The sequence below is a fragment of the Labrus mixtus genome, chromosome 12 (genome assembly GCF_963584025.1).
Source record: "Labrus mixtus chromosome 12, fLabMix1.1, whole genome shotgun sequence".
In the NCBI taxonomy this organism is placed as follows: Eukaryota; Metazoa; Chordata; class Actinopteri; order Labriformes; family Labridae; genus Labrus; species Labrus mixtus.
Genome location: NC_083623.1, coordinates 20,119,121 through 20,139,061, shown reverse-complemented (window position 1 = coordinate 20,139,061; position 19,941 = coordinate 20,119,121). Strand labels below are relative to the sequence as shown.

The window sequence follows — 19,941 nt, the reverse complement described above, 5'->3', positions numbered from 1 at the left end:
GACAGTTAATCAGAGGTGGCATCAATTAAACAGAGTCGGGCTCGGGTTGCTGCTCCACGGCGCTGGACGTTTTGCATGCTGATGACCCCTGTGACTCATACACACACAGTCATGGCATTATGTGGAGCCCAGTTAACCACCGCGCCACCCTGGACCGCTCCCCCCCCTGTGAGGTGAAACTCAATTATAGATGACCATCATTAGAAACTAGACACGCAGGAACAACGGCTTGCCCACACAGACACACACACACACACACACACACACACACACACTGATGGGCACAGCGTTTATTCTCAGAGACACCCAAGACTATTGAAGTGCTAATGGAGTAACACCAACCACATCATTTTGTAACCACTGTACCTGTGACCTCTGTGACCTCCAGGTGACTGGAGGATTCTTTTTAGGATTCAGAATATGATTAATATTACGACTACTACCAAAACATGTTCAAGAAACTGAGCTAGGCCCTACAGGCCGACATGGTTTAACCTCCATTGTATCTCAAAGTTGATGCAGGGGGCAGCACTTCATCCAACCTTTGTTCTATAGAGAGAGAACACAAAGGACACGTCACTCATCAGACATTAACATGGGGATTAAGCTGCACTTCATGAGATGGTGGCATTGATGTTCATGCATCTGCAATTTACACACATTAAAAGAAGCTATCGGCTTTCAAGTGTGATTCAACAAATGTCAGTTTATAGGGGATTAAAGTGCTCACACTGTACCCACATTGTGTTCATCTTTGGTCCAGACATACGTGTACCCCTCTCTGGGTTTATAACCACAACTTTTTTTTTTTTTTTAAGAATTATTTTTGGGCTTTTTGTGCCTTTAATGGAGAGATAGGACAGTGGATATAGTTGAAAATCAGGGAGAGAGAGAGTGGGGAATGACATGCGGGAATGGAGCCACAGACGGGATTTGAACCTGGACCATGTAAGAGACTATAACCTCTTACATGGGGCGCGCACTAACCACTGAGCCACCAGTGCCCCAAATAGCTCCAACTTTTAACCCTTTTACATTTCATCTAGCACCAACATCGGGTCATAGTTTGAATATTTCGCATAGTTTGGTTTGTGACTAAATATGTCTCAAACTTGTATTTTTAATTAGTTCTAACATGGAAGTATGCTTAAAATGCTGTCCTGAGATTGTAAATGTAGAGATTCATTTTTTGCCATTTTGCAGCTTTATGTTTCTGGATTGAATGTTGACTGTATAACATGTTAGCATGCTGCTAAAGCCAAAAAAAACATTACAGTGGTGACAAAATGTCGCACCGTTTGTAAAAATCTAATTCAGCACAAACTGTCCCATGGTGACGGTAAAAACAAGAAACCTGAATGGAAAAAACCATGCTGGGACAGGAGCCTTATGAATTTGTTACATAAACATACTGTACAGAGAGATTAAGCATAGTGTCCTCAAAATGAGGAAAAGACGTCTCAGGTTTGTCGCTCCAGCAGCTTGGACTCTGCTGCAGGAGGATGTGGGTCTGGGGGGAGCTGGTCTCTTTAAATCATTTTAAGAGTAGATTGGCGGCGCTAGAGGAAGGTTCAGGTTGTCGATGCTTTGAACGACTCTCCTGTGACCCACGATGTGTTGACATGTAACTGTTGTGTGTTGCATGTCTGTAACTTTGTTAAAACGCCTCAGCCAGGACACTCTTATAAAAGAGTTTCTTTGTTGCAATCAGGCTTTCCTGTTTTATTTTTTTTTATTGAATAAAAATAAAAACTGGGCTTAAATAATAGACAATAAAATAATTTGCTTCACTTTCTGTCTGAACACACCTTGTTCTAGGTGTCTACTATCAGGAAACAAGACACAGTAAATCTTATACTTTCTACTTCACAGGACTGAAAAAAACGTCTTTACAACCTCACATGCCTCTGTCAAGGTGAAGAGAGACTCAACGGGACAGTTAGGACAAGTTTAAATCTTCTTTCCTTGCAGCAGCTTATAACCCGGCCTGTTCGGAGGCTGATCTAATAATTAACTAGCTCGGCGAAAGAAAGGAAAAAAATACACAACTGAAAGCAGTTGGGGGTAGTTAAGACAAACACCTGCATGTCTGGACAGGTGGCATATCTTTAAGAAGGCCAATAAAATACCTTAAACACACACGGATCACTAACTCCCAGAAACCTGAACTATTGGTGCCCATAGGGTCTAACCCAATAGGACGTGAGAGCTGCAGCCTAACATACATTTTCTCCAAAAGCAGGACAAATGGAGCAGATTTCATACACAGTGAACATCAGTTCAAAGGTCAGAATATGTCAGGATGAGGGAGAGGATCGTAATTGGAAGGTACCACAAATGTTGAATGCTTTGCACTTGTGTCTGTCTACTCTAATGACCTCTCAAAGCACTTTCAACAATGTGTCACCATTCACACATTCATACACTGTTGGCAGAAGCTTTAAGCAAAGTGCCTGGTTTTGTGAAAGGATTGAATCACCTTCACACTCATTGAGCGACTGATGTTCCCGTTACAGGCGCATGCTCCTCTTACGGAGCAATGTTCACCGTAGCATGCATTTAAAGGCAATGTTCCAGTAGCCATGGATACGTCCTTATGTGTAACATGCATTATTAATTCATTTTCCATACCTTGTTTGTCAAATGCACCATTCACAATCACACCGACTGAGCTCTGCTCTCAATATGGGGAGAGGATAATGGTGTCTGTTTTATTTATTGAGTTTTTTATATTCTAGGAATATAAAAAATGTAACAATTGAATTTATTCTCTTTGAACATTTACACTTGTATTCCTCTAGGCTAACTCAGGGTGGCAGCTTGTCTGTTAACCAGCCACTGTTGTTGTCATTGTGCCGTTTGAATGTCTGTGTTTGTCTGATGCTGTATCAGAGCTTACTGGTTCATATCAGTGTTAAGTAGCCAGAGTGGTAACTAGAGTGGGGGGATGTATCCAGCTCAGTGGGTTCAATCTGTCCTTATTGGGCACACACAGAACATGGGCCATACACAAAGACACACATAAAAAAAAAACAGAGTATCGAGTAACGCCCACTTAATTATTTAGCAGTTGCGAAGAGCGCCACAAAGCGGCAACCAGATTCCTCCACATCTTTTCAGCAGGCCTGAATATTAATGAGCCAGAGGGAGGAAAAAGAGGAAAGACATGTGCAAAGACCGAGTGTGATAAAGGAGGCCTTCGTCAGATGTTAGGGAAAAGAGGGTTTCAGTTTGAACGATTTGGGGGATAAATCTACTTTAAAGTATTATGACTAAATCAATTTAGCATGCTGACCTAACACCTTTAAAATGGTCTTATCTGGTCAACATGGCTAAATGAAAAAGTGCCAACAACCTCTGTTTAAAAAATGGTTTATTAAACTATTGTAAGTGGTTTTCAGGTTCGCTATCGTTTGACTTCAGCCATTTTGGTCCTCGTCCAAACCATTAAACTCTACAGATTGTAACACGAGTACATCAAGGTCATCCGATAAGCAAACAAAGTAGCACCCACATAATCCTTGGTAGTTATCAAAAAAGAAGCTTATTTCTGGTTGATAATTGGAACAAAGTGTCTGATAACTCTTATCAAAGATTACAGCAGGAGAACAGAGAACTACATGGAAGTACCCCACGATCTGAACGAGCACTTTCTTAATGAATCATTCCTGAATGGACTGACTTTTACTAAGTCAACGTTTTCAGTGTAAGTGAATATAATTAATTTAGTGGGTAGTAAATAGTATAATTAGCTTGCTAACCAGCTTGAATTACTTTGAGACGATTTCATGTGTAGGTACTAAGATTATGACTTTTTATTTGTAGTTGAACAACCAAACATTGGGGAGGTCCAGTGGTTGTAATATTTAATTTGATAGAAAATATTATTAAATGAAAAACATGCTGCCGAATAAACTAAATAGCTAAATAGATATTTAACCTGGTTTTATGATGTGTTCATGGGTGGAATGAACCTTATGTTGAACCAATGTTGTGTTTACATACAAATATTACAGCCACAGAAAGAGCGAGCATTCACTTCTCTGTAAACAGAAAATCAATACTGGGCTGGAGTGGATTTATCATGTCTTTGCACAGTATGCTGTGAGACGTCCAATTGAGCATGTGAGAAGAACGTGTACATACAGGTTTTATAAATTAAGGAATGACTTTGCAAAAACTAAAAAGGCCAAGAAGACAAAAAAAAAGACAAATTAATTTTGAGTTGTTTTACTTTTTAATGATAGTACAAAATGTTTTTAAACAGCAGTAAATACAAAATATAACAAGTGTGTGTTTTTGTGTGTGTGTGTGTGTGTGTGTGTGTGTGTGTGTGTGTGTGTGTGTGTGTGTGCATTCTGCACTTCACATTGTGACAGGTGGGGATTGACATGTTGATGTTGCAAGACAGTCAACAGAAGCTTGACCTAAAGCCAAACATAAAGTAATGGGCTTAGTTGGAGTTGAATGTTTGGCACTGCACCTTGTATGTTTTTTGTTTTAGAAGGGAGCACTGTTGATGGGCAAGGCATGAATGAAACTTTTTTCTATGGCTCAGTTAGCTGTCTTCTCTTTTGAAACTATTTTGTCTGTTGTACTGCTGTGTTTCAGGTTTGATATATTCTATAAATGAAGGTCATCTAAATCAACTAATGAACTACTTCTCTGATCTGCCACAGTAAAGACAATGAATAATGACAATCCAGAAAACAATTCAGCCACTTTCTAACATTACTTTTTGTAGTAGGCTACTACAAAGTTCAAGGGGGAAAAAAGGCAAAATGGCTGATTGCTAATGTTAGGCAACGGCACATGATAACATTCGATTATGTAATTTCTTAGCTAAAACGTTAGCTAGAAGTGGTTAAAGGCTGATGTAAACTGAAGTGGCTTACTTTAGACGACAGCTAGCGTTGAATTAGTCACTTCACTGCTAATGTTTACTTTTGCAAGTGTTTGATTAGAGAGATGAAGTGGCTGAATGCTAAAGTTAAACCACACTGATGACAGAATTCAACCACTCCTGAGCCATACAATTTAAAACTTAAACAGAGATATAAGCTAGAAGAGGTTGTTACCAACATTATTGTTGTTTGAAACAAACACTTCCTAGCTTACCTTTCCTTGAAAAGTGTTACACTATATCAGGAAAGGTGTTGATAACCAGCTAATGATGTCAGCTAAGTTGTGGTTGCATGCTAGCGTTAGCCGTTGTCTAATGGAAGAAAATAGGTTTTTAAAACTGTTGTTTTACCTTTGCTGGATGTTGCTCCAGCTTTTCATTAGTGGTGGTCTTTTTAGTTGCGAATAGATAGAGAAGCGATGATTTGATAACAATATGACTAATTTATATCTGCAAACCTGGAACAGAGCCGTAAGACATACAACAGAATATCAGCATTTGAGCCACCCACCCAGAGTTCAACTTCAGAGGAAAACAGCTACTTTGTTTGCCTGAATATTGTACCTATGACAACACAGGCCAGTATTTCTGAATTACAGATCTGCTTTTCCAATGTGCCACTAACCTGAATCTTATATCCTCTTGCTTTTGCACCCCTTTCTGGCCTCTATCGCTGCCTCTCTTTTGTGTTGTCCCATCTAAGATTCAGTTGTCCATGCTGTGAAGCTGGTTCTTATTCCTATCTGCCTTTCCCTGCAGGGCTGAAGGAAGAAGGGGCAGGTTCAGGTCCGCTACTTGTCGCTGGAGAGATGAACGTAACTGTACTGAGTTCCTTTTTGCTCCATTTATTCCTCCTCCAGCCACCCCCCTGTCTCCCCCTCCTGCTGCTACCAGATCTTTCCTTTTGCCCCTCTCCTGTCTTAGACTCTTAATGACCAAAGTGTGTTGCCTCTGCGGGGGGAAGGCGGGAGGTTTAGACCCGTTCACCAGAAGTCCTGGGGGTCCAGGATGAGTCAACCCTACCCATGTCATTTTCCTAACTCGTCCATCTTTAAGCCCCACATTGCGCAGGCGGGGCAGCAGTGCAGAGGGTGACTTCTGGCTTGTCTCCATGGTACCCGGATGGTCCTTATCTGAGGTGTTTGTGTCGGCCTCCAAAAGCATCCTGGGAGAGATGCCATTATTCTCAGAGGAATAAAATGTCTGCAACTTCTCCAGACGCTCATTGATGCTCAGGTGATGAGAGTGGTCGTCCTGGTGACGGTTGCCATGAAAGCAGTCTGATCCAGGGTCTGCAGCCCCGTCTGATTGAGTTGTCCTGAGCGGGTGCATATGTCTGATTGGTTTTGAAGTGCTGCTGTCTCTGATTGGCTCAGCTGGTAAGGGGACTTGGCAAGGGGCGGAGTCACAGAGTTGGGATGCAGAGCTTTTAGGGGGAGAAAGGTGGACGAGTTCTCTGTCTCCAAACAGAGACACTGAAAAACAAAAACATACAGATGCAATAGAATAAATTAAACGTTGACTGTGTAAAGATTTTGTTTCTGTATTAATTCAAAGCCTTACCTTCAGGGAACAGCGGCATCTCCCTGGTGTCCACAGTGATGCCAATCTCTTCATCAGTTGCCCCCTCCTCTGCTGACAGATGGGCAGGGGAGGGGGAGGGACGGCGAGGTGGTATTGAAGGGGAGGAATAGTGAGGTAGCTTGGGTAAAGAAGGAGAGGGTGGATGGTTCTCCGTGTCCTCTCGATGGTCCCTCACGTGTAAGTCTTCAGGTCTTTTCCTGGTGCTCTGGTATTCAGTTGTCTGTCTCAGAGGTCGGCTGGACTTCTTTGAGGTCTTTCCGTTGGCTGGTTCATGCTAAAGACAGGCAGTGGTTAGTTGAAAGAATGGTTTCTACTAGCACAATTTGATGACTGAAGCTACTTTTACACAAGCTCTGCACTGCTGAACTTGCCTCTCACTCTTTTGTTGATATTGCAGATATGCTTGTAGCAATATAAATGCATAAAAAAGGTCATCTTGCCAATTGGCCAGACTAGTTATGTGTGCATTCTGGACAGAGGTTTATGACATTCTTCCATTTCTTACAATCGTAAAGTTGATGGTATTCCCTAAACCATGTATCCTTGGAATTTTTCCTGAAAATTGTAAACTGAGAAATACAGATATGAAAAGAACCGGCTTACCAAGACACGGGTTTCATAAGTTTAAGAAAACACGTGCTAACAATTCAGCAGTTTGAGAACAGCTTCATGAAACTGCATAACACTTCTCTTAGGATCTTCTTTAGAGCAAATTCAAGGGGGGAAAATGACTGTGGGGAGTTTGAGTTCTTATGTGAAATAGAGTGTCTTTGTAATGGAGCACCCAGAGCCACACTGTCTCTTATAAAATATTTTGATTAGATAATTGAACAACGTAACACTGCAGTTTATTCAGTTTATGCACCTTTAAGATCATGTAAATACTGAAAATTATTTTTGTCATTTGTTTATGTTGGTCTCAAATAAATGCAGTATTTCAACATAAGAACACTTAAAATCACAGTTGTCAGATGCAGGACATCACAAGGCCTTTAAAAAGTTAAATATATATACATTTGTGCCAGATTTTTAAAGATGTATTTCTTGCTAGGAGTAATGAACCACAGACATACTAGGGAAAGTCAGAGTGTATTCAGAGACCATCTAAATCATTTTTGGTGAAAAACTTTAAAGGGCTTAAGTGATGAATAAATACAGCATGACGCCAGCCTTATCCTCTAATAACCTGCTATCATATTCCATCCTGACATGATAACTGTGTTTGTGTTAATAATGCTTAGACAGGTGATGGTTGAAATTACCTGTTGCTGAGCCTTTGATTCACTGTTATGTCTCTCTCTCCATGTGTTCTTGCTCGGCAGACTCCAGTCATTGCTCTCTAGCTTCTGACAAATCAACAACAATTTGTGACTGTTAAAACTTCACAGGAGGGTTACTCATGTATAGCTGGAATCTGAAGAGATGTGTTGATGCAGGCTTTTGTGTGTGTGTGCTTGAAAATGAGGTGTGAACCTTGCTGGCCTTGGCTCCTTTCTGACTCCTACTGAGTTTGTTGATGAGCAGATGATAGGAGGCCGTGATGGCTGAGGGTCTGTTGGTTGTGAGTGTGTGTATGACTTCAGAGAGGGAGTAACCCAGCGTCTCTGTCATGTAGGAGAGCACAGACGAGTTCAGATCCTCAGGGCACAGTCTGGAAATAATGAGAGAGGAGGATAGGGAAAGCAGTCATATATAAAGTGTGAAGATTGAGGCAGAGAGGAAATCTGAGCAGCCGGTAAGGATTTGTTGGTCATTTTGGTTTGCTGAGCAGAACAGAGCTGGAACATTTCTCGATTCTCTCCGTTCAGAAAATGCAACATTGCCAGGAGGAGCCGTACATGATTACATTTCCACACTGTGTAAATGGAGAAAAGCCTTTAAGCCTTGCTAAAATAATATACAAAGCTGTTAACCTACTGACCACAAGAATTCTCATTTTGTTAGAAATCTCACAGTAATCTCCGTCTTGTTCTTTTTCCAAAAGTGTAATGTTTGCTATAGACCTTTGAAAGAGGAGAGACTTTGTGTCCCACTTTGCTTTTATGGTTCAAAAATGTGAGGCCTTAATGTACAATGTTGGTTTGAAGAAAGGCAAATTTATTCAAAAGAAAATATTAAATATGAGAGGGGTGTACATAGGTTTACAAAAACAACAACATGGTCATACAAGCTGTTTTTTTCTTAAGTTTAGACATACTCTTTACATACATGGTAAATTCTACTAAATACATTGTTGAGATTTTGAACTTATTACACACAAGGAACTGTTTTTGTCTCACGGTGTGTTTGTGGGTCATGATGAAACTGCAGTCACTCAGCACATTTGTACCTGTTTTTATGAGCGAGGGTGTGAAGAGGCTTCTTGGCATATCCCTCGTTGATCCATCTCTCCTCCATCACAGCTCGCACACTAGGTCTCTTATCTGGATCCGGCTCCAGGAGAGACAGCACAAAGGCTGCAGCACCTGAAAAAGAAGCACGGGTGAAGCAGTTTGACATTTGTTCCTATAATTTAACTTTGTATGATATCTGTATTTTGTCTAAGTACTCAGTTAAATATTTAGTTTGTTTGATATGAAATGTAGCTCTTCTTCCCCCAGGGAGTCTTATCAATCAATTCTGCAGTTCTACTTCGCTTTACAAAAAGCTTTAGAATCTTTCAGCTCATTGTTTTGGTTCGTGAATTTTGTGTTTGAAATCGACATAAAAATTTTTTTTTTAAAAAGATGGATGCATATCTGATGGTAAGTTTAAGAAATGTAAGTAACTAGAAAGTGAACTAGTCAGATATGTCATCAGAAAACTTACAAGGTGGGCAGAAACAACAAATTAGTATTTATTCTTTGTCTCAACTGGGTTAGTGCGACACAACAACTTAAAAATGTGATAATATATTAATGTCAAACTCTCTTTTGTCTGCAGCTCCAAGGGGCCAAAATAAATGACATAAAGCAGATTTTAAAGTTGTTGGGCCATCTCTAGGCACAAACAACTATGGGTCAACAATCGTCTCTTATTAGACATTAAATTTGAATTTGACTTGAAAAAGGTTCTTCTAGATGTTCTACTAATGAAATGCAAACTGCTTCACAATGCATTGTATTCACACATGCACTAATGGCCATGCGCTGGCCTGCTTAAGGGAAGCAGTGTTATCTTATAAGGGCACATTGGCACCCAGATTTGCAGAATTTATGTAAGAGCCAGTGTCGCAGCGCTAGTCCCAACTGCAGGGCCGATGTCACTCATTGTGATTTAACTGAAACTGTATCAGAGACAGCAGCATGGAGAGAGGCAGGATTTCCCTTCAGGTGAACTCGTTCAACCTGTCACCGTGTGACACAGAGCTGTCCTGTGACAGCCAAGCGCGGCTGACAGTTTGACTCCAGATGGGGAATCCTGATAAGCGCCACAGCCTGGAAGAGAGTTTGCAGAAATACAAGCTCAGACTGCTCCATCCAATTTGCAACCAGAGGTGAAACGGACTGTCTGAGATCAATTTGGTCTGTTTATAACAGACTGAATCAACTGCATCAACTATTGATTTTTATCAGTAAACTAGTGGAGGAATAGACTCTTAAGACACGGTTGTTCATACTGATGTGAAAAAATGATATAACAAAGATGGGGGAAAAATTGGGATTTACATAAAAGAAAGATTATCACGCAAAACAGGCAAATGAAACCGAAAGAAGCGTAGCTAACAGTGTCGCTAAAGTTAACAATCAAGTGAGGTAACTGCTTTAAAAATGATCAAGTATGACAGGAAATATTGATGCAGAAGAAAAGCAAGGTGGTACTGGTTTAAAAGAAAAACATACAGTCCCATACAGAGGCAGCATGAAGTCTGAAAGTTAATGTTGACAATTCAGACACCCGTCTATGGCATCGATGTAACCGCTAATCTGATCTTGACACAGTTTCTGAGCATCAGAACCAGACTCCTTTTCCACCACAGTAACAGGAGCTGTGTTTGTTTGTGGTGATGTGGAGCCATGAGTGTAACGAAGTGACTATGTGAGAGAGAGACCAAAATAAAGCAGAGAGTGACAGAGACACTGAGGCCACTGTGTACTTGTTAAAGAACAAGAAGTTAAAAAAACAAACAGTGAATCATTTTTTCCATCTACAGCGTCTCGACAGGATTGTGGTTAGGAGAAACAAATATTGAATCCCAGTTTGTGTTTTCAAGGATTTAGAAGAAGAAGATATATTTTATTAATCTCTAGAGGGGAAATTCACTTATACACTCTGTTATTGAGACATGCTACACACACAGAGGCTGAAATACACACACATGCACAAACAGGATCCTACGGGCCTGCTAACGGAGAAATGTCAGGATGAGGGCGAGCGCTCCTGAGCTGGTGGGGGGTTTGGTGCCTCAGTGCTCAGAAAGTGAACTGGCCACTCTCCAGCTACCAGACCAATTTCCAACTTTTATTTTTTTAACTTTTTATTCACAATACTCAAGGAGAAATGAACAACTTTAACAAGCAATACTGCATGTTTAGGATCTCACATCCAATAACATGAAGCCCTGACTGTGTAACTAAAGAACATCCTATTGAAAATATTTTATTAGAGCTTCCATATTTCATATTTTTAAATTGATCCTGAAGTCTAGATTAATCCTATAAAATATGTTTGCTGATCTAACATACTGCACTGCACACTATTCTAATTACTTTTAATTCACACAATTCTTGTTTTCTGTGAAGAAGACACTCGGAGAAACAGGTACGTTGTGGAGTTACCTTTGCTGACATCGCTGGGGATGCTGCCGATCTCTCCACTGACCATCTTGTGGTGCAGCTGTTTGATGTTGAAAGGCTCGACGGTGAAAGGCAGAGTCCCTGTCAGCATGGCAAACATACTCACACCTCTGCACACACAGGCACAGGGTAAAGAAACAAACACATTTAAAGGATGTTCACACATAAATCACATCTGTTTAATTGGGTTTAGTGTCTAAAAATGTGTAAGACAAGAACAAGAAATGTAACAACAGAAATCCTCAACAGGCACTCTTCAAACTTCTCACTTACATGGACCAGACGTCCACTTTGGGTCCATACTTCCTGTGAGCGAGCAGCTCGGGGGCCGCATAGGCAGGACTTCCACACTGCGTGTTGAGGAGCTCCAGAGACAAAGATTCAGTCTTCAGAGTGTTACTCAGGCCAAAGTCTGCGTGAAACATCAGCATTTCAACAGATGCACCAGAACGTTAAGACACCTTTCACCACGCTGATCTGTCCAACACATCGTGTCAACAAGTCAGATGTCTTTTGAGAAAACAGGAATGTCAACATACCCACAATCTTGATGTTGTTATGCTCGTCCAGCAGAAAGTTTTCAATCTTTAAATCTCTACAAAATAAAAGACGAGAGGACGCTGTTAAAGGAAGGGGAACATTGTGGCTCACTGTGGTCAGTTTCATGAGCTCTGAACAAAATCCCTGTAGGATTTTGTAAGTTTTCATTATGGAGTCTTCTGGAGCAATTTACAGGACTTTAATGTTAGTTCAACTTATTTAAAGAAATACGATTAGATTGGACTGGAATGAACCCACAGAAAGAAAAAGAAAACGGGAGGCTAAAGTCGGGTTTCTGTAGACGTCAAGCTTTAAAATCACAGTTTTTTATTTGCAATTTCTCTGAATGAACATTGAATCATTATTTAGAGAATGATTTAGTTTTGACAGCATCCATCATAACTTTTAAGTAAAGCTAAACTTCACTTCTACTACTCTTTACTGTATTTCTACGCTTACTGTTTTTCTAGACGTATTGTCCTTTCTCCACCCAAAGATGTATCTTTGTGTTCACCTGGAAAAGTCGCCAGACTCCCCTGAAAGAACCCCAGCCTCACCGCTAACCACACGGCCTGCTCTCAAACTTCTGAGCTAAATGAAAATGTGCGGTCAGGAGAGAGAGAGAGAGAGAGAGAGAGAGAGAGATCCCCTATAAACTTTAGCCTGGGAATCAGCCATGCTCCTTTTATCTGCCCTCATCTAACCAACAGACACAAAATCCAGAAAACACGGCTCACACAACCCGAGGAAAAGTTCAAAGTCAGATGGAGGAAGAAAAGAGGAAGAAAAGAGCGAGAGCAGACATTGTCATAAAGGAGAAAATGTATGCGGTGAGCATATTGGATGTGGGTGGCATGAGGTGCATTCAAGTGCAAATTTTCCATTTATTTCCAGTTTAATCATCTCTGTGCAGGACTGCGGTGGAGAGTGTGAGTGTGTGAGCATGTGGGTGTGTGTGTGAGACAGAGAGAGGTGTTTTTGACGGGTTGAAGGCGACATCGTTTAGGGACTTCATTAGAGAGGAAGTCCATGATGTTGTGATGATGTGTGAATCATGGCGCCGGCGCAGGATGATGAGGTCATTGCCTGGTAATCACATTCCCACCTTCAGAGGAGCCAAGGTCCTAAACTAAAGCCCAGCGCTGTGCATAATGTGTGTGGAAGCACTGAGAGAGTGTGTATGTGTGTGTCAGAGAGAGAGAGAGAGCTGGGTCTGTAACACCTACACAAACTAGAATGCCATTAAAATAACACTCTTAACTCTCAGATTTCCTTTCTCTTAGTGTTTCCTCCTCTGTAGGCTGTTAATGCCCTGCAAACTACTTTGTGTGTGTGACTGAATGAACAAGTCTGACCTTTACTTCACCGTGCAACAAACAGCTACTGTGTGCAGGTAGATTTGCACTCCGATGTCCTGGTTAGACAGTAATATTAGAGCATCTTTCTTAAATGTATTCACATCTCTAATTAAAATATCTCTAATGTCCAAATATCTAAAGACATGACATGCCATTTCAACAGTCCTCTAGGTACACTAGTTACATGTCTAACAGAGATTTTGTATGTAGTTGGATAGATGGATGGAGTACTTCATTAAACACCAAGGGTAAATTGGTTTAAACCCTAATGTTTACCTACCCTAGTGTCTGTAAGGTAAATATTAATCTAGAGTTCACAGTGTTGTTACCTTAGGGTTAGCATTGAGAATAAGACAGAGGGAAAGAGCTAGCCTGGCGCATTCAAAGTTAACACAATCTACCCAACAGCACCGGTTAAGCTCCATAGGTGACAGGTCATAAATCTATTCTTTTATCCATTAAAAAAATAAAAGGTCATTTATGCTTTTACATTGAGGCGGCTGTAGCTCAGTTAGTAGAGTTGTCGCCTCTTAATCGGAAGGTCGAGGGTTCGATTCCCAGCTGAGCAACATGTCCGATGTGTACTTGGGCAAGACACTTAACCCCGCATTGCTCCTGCTGCTTCAGTGGCGGTGTATGAATGGATTAGTACTTACTCTCTGATGTATATTGCTGCAGTTGCTGTAAATGTTTGAATTTCATGCATGACAAAATACTTAAATCACAAGTGAGTAATCTCTATGACAATCTCATCTGTTGATCTAGATAATAAAGGCTTCAGTACAAAATAATATTCCACAATTTGGATTATAAACAAAGTAAAGAAGGTTTCAATTTCATGTAATTTCTGATCTCAACTCAAAGTAGGTCATCCAGAGGCCATTCTTGATCTGCTCACATGTCCTTATTTAAGTTTTACACATGACTCATGAAGGGGGCCTAACTATGCATGGTCTCAGCTGTATGTGATTCGTATAAAAATTACAATCTAAAAATAAGACAAAAAGAAAAAGGCCTAAAAAAATACTGCTGTCACCATGCAAAGAGTAAACTGTGTATGAGTGTGTGTGTGTGCTGTAGTCTCACCTGTGTACGATGCCATGTTTGTGCAGGTGATCCACTGCAGAGAGGATCTGGCGGGTGTAGCGCCGCACCTCCCTCTCCTCCAGCCTCTTCCTCTCACAGATCCTGTCCATCAGGTCTCCTCCTGCACACAGCTCCATGGCCATGTAGTAACTGTTCTCTGTCTCCAGTGTCTGACACACACACACACACACACACACACACACACACACACACACACACACACACACACACACACACACACACACACACACACACACACACACACACACACACACACACACACACACACACACACACACACACACACACACACACACACACACACACACACACACACACACACACACACACACACACACACACACACACAGGTATCAATGTGCATATATCCATTTATTCAACAGCTATATATATATGATAACCTTTTAACCAATAAAAGTTAATACTAAAAAAAACTGTCCATTACTTTATTTGAATTGTGTATGCATTTCTGATGGTTTGTTTTTGTTTACTTTCATTTACCTCTAGCAGGACGACAATATGAGGATGTCGCACCATCTGATGAATTCGAGGTTCTCTCTTCATGTTCTTCAGCACGTAAGAATCCTGTCGGGCTTTCTTCTTGTCGATCACTTTTATGGCCACCTTAACACACAAAAAACGAGAACTCTCTATTTGGAGGTGTTCTGATAACCACATTGTTGTAATGTAAACAGAAACAGAAATCAACATTACCTCTGGTTCAGTGACCAGTTAGTCTGGTTTTAAAGGAATTGCATTTTAAGCTTAACTCAGACATTTTGTCCAGTGGCAGAAGTCATGAGCCCTTTTTGGCCTCTGAATCTAACTTCAGTCTATGTTAATTGATGCTAAAAACGTGATCTTTTTGAAGGTTTTGTGAAAAAACAATAGGATAACTGAAAACAAATTACAGTTCCCTAAATCTGAATTGCTTGGTAAATTGCTGGATTGATGGTAGCTTGAAGTCTTTTACAATTCACTTATTGCACTTTTGTGGATAACTTTGGCCTTTAAGATAATAAAGAGCAGAAAAATAAACCATACAAAAAACACCAACAACACCTGGCCTACACAGGGAAGAAAAATGTGTATGAATGACGGTATATTGTAGGTAAATTTAAGGGTGTCGTTTTACACTCCGCGGTGTGTAGAAAATAAATAAATAAAAATCCATCAAATAAAAATCTCTTTTAGTCTACAACAGTGTGTGTTTGCTTATTGGCAGCCTTGACCTCCACAGGTGTCGAACCTGTCGCGGGTAACCAGGGTTAAGTGGAGCAAACACCCCCAGAGATGAGTTTGGTCGTTACCACGGCAACAAGGTCAGGTACACATGAGCCAGGGTCAGACTCAGTGACTGATGAAAGAAAGTTAACCATATATTTTCCATCAGATACACACACACCTGGCCTCTGCTGTGGAAGTAAAACTATTCTGCCGGTTAAGAGCCACAACATCAGAAATGGACAAAACAATAACAAACATAGGCATGGGTTTGTTTTTAATTACTTACCTATTACAAGAATAGAGCAACATTTCATGAAAATACTACCTATACTTTCCCTGAATGCAATAGTTGCTTTGGCATCTTCACAACAAATGACAACATTGATCACAACTGCAACTTTGTACTCACACTAACACAGCTTTGTTTTTATTCTGCTCTTGATCTGTATACATTTTGTTTTTAGAATTCCAGATATAACAGGAACAGATCTACTTTAAACACTTTTAAAGATTTGTTTCCAAAAAAAATCCCCTTTAACAGTCACGGTTATAAAAAAAAGTAATTGCAGATGGTCTGACTGTTTTTTGTACACATAACAAGAATACTAAAAGGGTTTGTGTTCTTCCGACCAAAGTGGGTATAATTATCAGTTACAATCCACAAAGTACAGCTTGTTACTGTGTACTCATAATCTTGTAAGTGTGTGATCTTTTTCATGCCAATATGTCACCCTCCAATCTGAGCCATTACACTTCATTTCCTCAGTCTCTTAATCTTTCAAATCAGCGAGTAAAACCAACCTTCTCCCCCGTGCCGATGTGCAGCCCCTCCATCACTTTGGCAAACGATCCCTTGTTGATCATCTTCCCCACCAGATAGGACCCGACCCGTTTGGAGTGGGGAAAGCTCCGCAGCAGCTCCCTGGGGACCTTCAGAGAGGGCAGAGAGAGACGCTCCCGGCCCAGTGCGGAGGCTTCCCACTGGGACACGCCGCGCTCTCCTTCACCCCCTCCTTCGGCCACCATGTCCTCTGGAGAGGGCTTCACTGCTGCAGCTGGCATCCAGGACAGGGACAGGGCCCGGGCCCCATGTGAGCTGCCCCTCACACACACAGTCAAATCCAAAAAGAAGACAGTCTACACAAGGCTAACATACCAACAGACACACTGGTTGACTGCTTCTAAAAAAGTCTCCCTCAGGAGCAGGTGTGTGCATATTCGATGTCCTCGCACTCTCAGGTAAGTGGATCCTTTACTCCAGACTGTCTGATGGAGGACTCCTCTTTTCTTCGTGTTTTATGTGATCTTTGAATAAATACAGGAGCCTCAAAGTTTCTCTCTCTCACGGTGTATGCAGCGATAGCTCCTCTCTGTTTCTCTCGCTCCGTCTCTCTCTGCCGGTTAGTGGATGATTAACTGTTGTGTTCTCAGGTCAGCTGCACTGATGAGGAGGACATTCAACACCGTAATTACCCCCCCCTCTGCACACACCAAGCTGCACACACACTCACAGTTACACAGTAACCACTTAAACTCTATTACTCTACTTCCTTTGGTTGCCTTTCTATGTATTTAGATTTTCAATTCAGCCCCTTCGAGACTGATAAAATCAGGTGAGGATGCCTCAGAGTTGTTGGGACACATTGATGAGTACGGGTTAGAGGAGGACAGACAGATGGGGTTTGATTGACTCTAAAATTTAAAGCCTTGGATATTTGTTTTCAAGTGTATGGGACCAAACTTTTTCAATATGACAGTTTTAAACTCCTTGTGCCCCCCTGTAGACAAAGTGGTACATCTCTCTTTTTGTTGATCTTTTTTCTGACCCAAAACATCTCATCATGCTCTCTTTGAACAGTGAAATGTTTCACTCATTGTAAATCTTTGTTTTGGTACAGACATAAGAGAGCTAACAAGCAGACAGACGCTTTTGGCTAAAGTGACGTACATCTGACGATACAAGCAAGGATCTAGACAGGAGGAAATAAAAAGCTTCAAGTTTGGTTGTACAGAGTCGTCGACGGGCAGTGCACTGGCATTGCACAGAGTGTTTAGAAGTAGATCTTTATCATCATCAACAATAACATTCACAGCTTCCCCAACATCATCATCCTCATGATGAATATTTTAATCAACTTCCTCAATATCATCAGTAGCATCAATATCATTAAGCCTGTATAGGTGTTTTTGAAAGTGCTGGGTCTTGAGCTTTTTCTTAAAGGTGGAAAGAGACTCTGCAGATCGAATGGAGTTTGATAACTCATTCCACACCAGGGGGAATACAGAGGAGAAGAGCTGGCTAGAGACTTAGGGCCCTGTTGTGAAGGGAGGACATGGCGCCACTCATCTGCAGAACATAGTGGGCTGGAGGGAGTGTAGACCTGAGTAAAGACTGGGCTGTTTGGTTGCTTTTTTTCAAGTGATGAACAGGGTTTTGAATTTGATCCGAGCTGCAAAAGTAACAATACAATAGTAAATATGTTAAGTTTTATTGAATAATCAACTAGAAATCAAGTTCATAGAGCAGTAATGATTCCCTACAAGAATACTTTACTGTTGACCTCTGCAGGGTCATTATCTTTTGTTTGGCCCTAAAGGTTACAGGTCATGGTCAACAACAGATCGGCTCCCATATAGCCGGGGCGGATTGAGTTTCTTTGTTTACAAGCCTTCACCAGAGCAGATGTCTACTTAGTATGACCATAAAGTCTGGTTCCAAACATGATGGTTTTAATGATTGTACTTGAATGGTGAGTTTACACGATAACACAGATAATCCCAAATAAAAACAAACTAAAGCTGCGAGGCCTTCAACTTAAATTGATGATATGATGATAGGATAATACTGGAAAAAAGGGACCGTGGTTACAGAGGCTTGTGTTATGACAGTGATCAATGGAAAGTAGTGGTGAGGTTTTTGTACTGATGAGTGATGGCCAGCATTGAAATATGGCTGCTTTTCCGCTACTGTGTGTTTTTAAAGTGTGTGAGAGTATGTGTGTGTGTGTCAGGGTCAGATTGCAGTGTGTCGATGCTTGATTCTTCCTCACTCAGCTGATGAAAGGAGGGATAGAGCCTTATATCCGCCATGTAACCGATACACTCACACACACAAACTTATGCAACCTTGAACTGAGCGACAGTAGCGGCCGCGTGAAGCTTCTACAGTTTCCTTATTTCTTTTAAACATTATTAGTACTCTTTAATACGATTCAGGCACAAACACATGCTGTTCCAGTAGCCATCACATTTTCTTCTGTTAGGTGTGAACTCGTGCACACTACTTTTTTTCCCTTTAGGCGACTATGCCAACATTTTAAAACACACATTCAGCAAAAACAAACACACTTTACACTAGTTTCAACACAATATTTATTAATATGGCTCACACATGGAGGCAGGCCACCATTAGTGGTTCAAAAAAATGCTACAAAAATATGAAACCAAACTCCTGCAAGAAAATCATTAATTTTCCGAAATTATAGAATCTAGCATTTTATCGCTCTTCGTGTGTGCATGTGCACTCATTCGCCAGGAGCCATACACTTCACAAATGGGGTCTGTAGGCCCTGGCGTGTGTGTGTGTGTGTGGGAGAAGGTGTTAACACGCCCTCTCTAATGCCGAGGGAAAGGGTGTCGAGCTGTATCTGGATCTGAACTGGACGGACACAGAGGAAGTGAGAAGGACCGAAAGAAGGGAAGAGAAGTGTGATGGAGAGAAGAAGAGAGCTGTGTCTGTGCCCGACAAAGTGACAGATGGATGAGGGACGGGAAGTGAGTGAAAACCTTACGAGCACAGGGAGAGGAGGGATGAGTGAGAAGGAGAGAAACCGAGCTTCACGACTGAAAAACAAAGTGAAGTAATAAGACCTCAAGAGGCTTTTTATTATACCTCAGCACTGCCATGCTTAAATGTTTTGCAGAGACTTTTTTTATGCGTGTGTGTGTTACCATGGTTCAGAAAAGGTCATTCTCACTGCCAGAGACCGCAGTCTATTTGTGTGTGTGCATTTATGCATATGCACATGTTGCAAGCTATTTCTAAAAGCAATGGGATGTGTGTATGTTTTAAAGATTATGCGTCTTTGCATCTACACACATGCAAACATAAGCTTCATTTACATGCTCCACAGTATAATTATGCGTGTATACATAGCCGACTCTGTGTGTATTTGTGTGTGTGTGTGTGTGTGTGTGTGTTGCGTTGGTGCAGAGGAATGCTGGCTTGCCTGTAGGACTTGGCGAGCTTCTCAGCGGTCACATTAAATGAGAAGAGAAACCCCCTTCTGCTTCCTGCCTGTAATAAATGGATCCCCAGCAACCATTAAGGCATATTTTAACACCAAATAACTCCCCGAAACCACACCAGAACAGACGCAGGCCACCCCCACCCCTCTCACCATCTCTCGCACCCTCTCTGTTTCTTTCATTCCTAAATCTACAATAA

At 41.2% G+C, this 19,941-nt stretch overlaps 1 protein-coding gene across 1 annotated transcript; it reads right to left on the bottom strand.

Annotated features, from left to right (window-relative positions):
• Positions 1 to 5,036: 5,036 nt before the first annotated feature.
• On the bottom strand, positions 5,037 to 16,861 carry LOC132985226 (hormonally up-regulated neu tumor-associated kinase homolog). The gene is made up of 11 exons (XM_061052493.1): positions 16,296 to 16,861; positions 14,769 to 14,891; positions 14,247 to 14,416; positions 11,802 to 11,857; positions 11,536 to 11,674; positions 11,245 to 11,372; positions 8,817 to 8,952; positions 7,961 to 8,138; positions 7,750 to 7,833; positions 6,467 to 6,761; positions 5,037 to 6,378 (listed from the first exon to the last, which is right to left on the bottom strand). The coding sequence occupies exons 1-11, from the start codon at positions 16,554 to 16,556 to the stop codon at positions 5,609 to 5,611; spliced, it is 2,340 nt and encodes a 779-aa protein (XP_060908476.1). The 5' UTR covers positions 16,557 to 16,861; the 3' UTR covers positions 5,037 to 5,608.
• Positions 16,862 to 19,941: the final 3,080 nt, after the last annotated feature.

Coding starts and splice junctions, on each gene's coding strand:
- LOC132985226 (XM_061052493.1), bottom strand. CDS start 16,556: ATGCCAGCTGCAGCAGTGAAGCCCTCTCCAGAGGACATGGTGGCCGAA. Junction 7,834..7,960: donor AAGGAGCCAAGGCCAGCAAG/GTTCACACCTCA, acceptor TTGATTTGTCAG/AAGCTAGAGAGCAATGACTG. Junction 6,762..7,749: donor AATCAAAGGCTCAGCAACAG/GTAATTTCAACC, acceptor GCCTGTCTTTAG/CATGAACCAGCCAACGGAAA.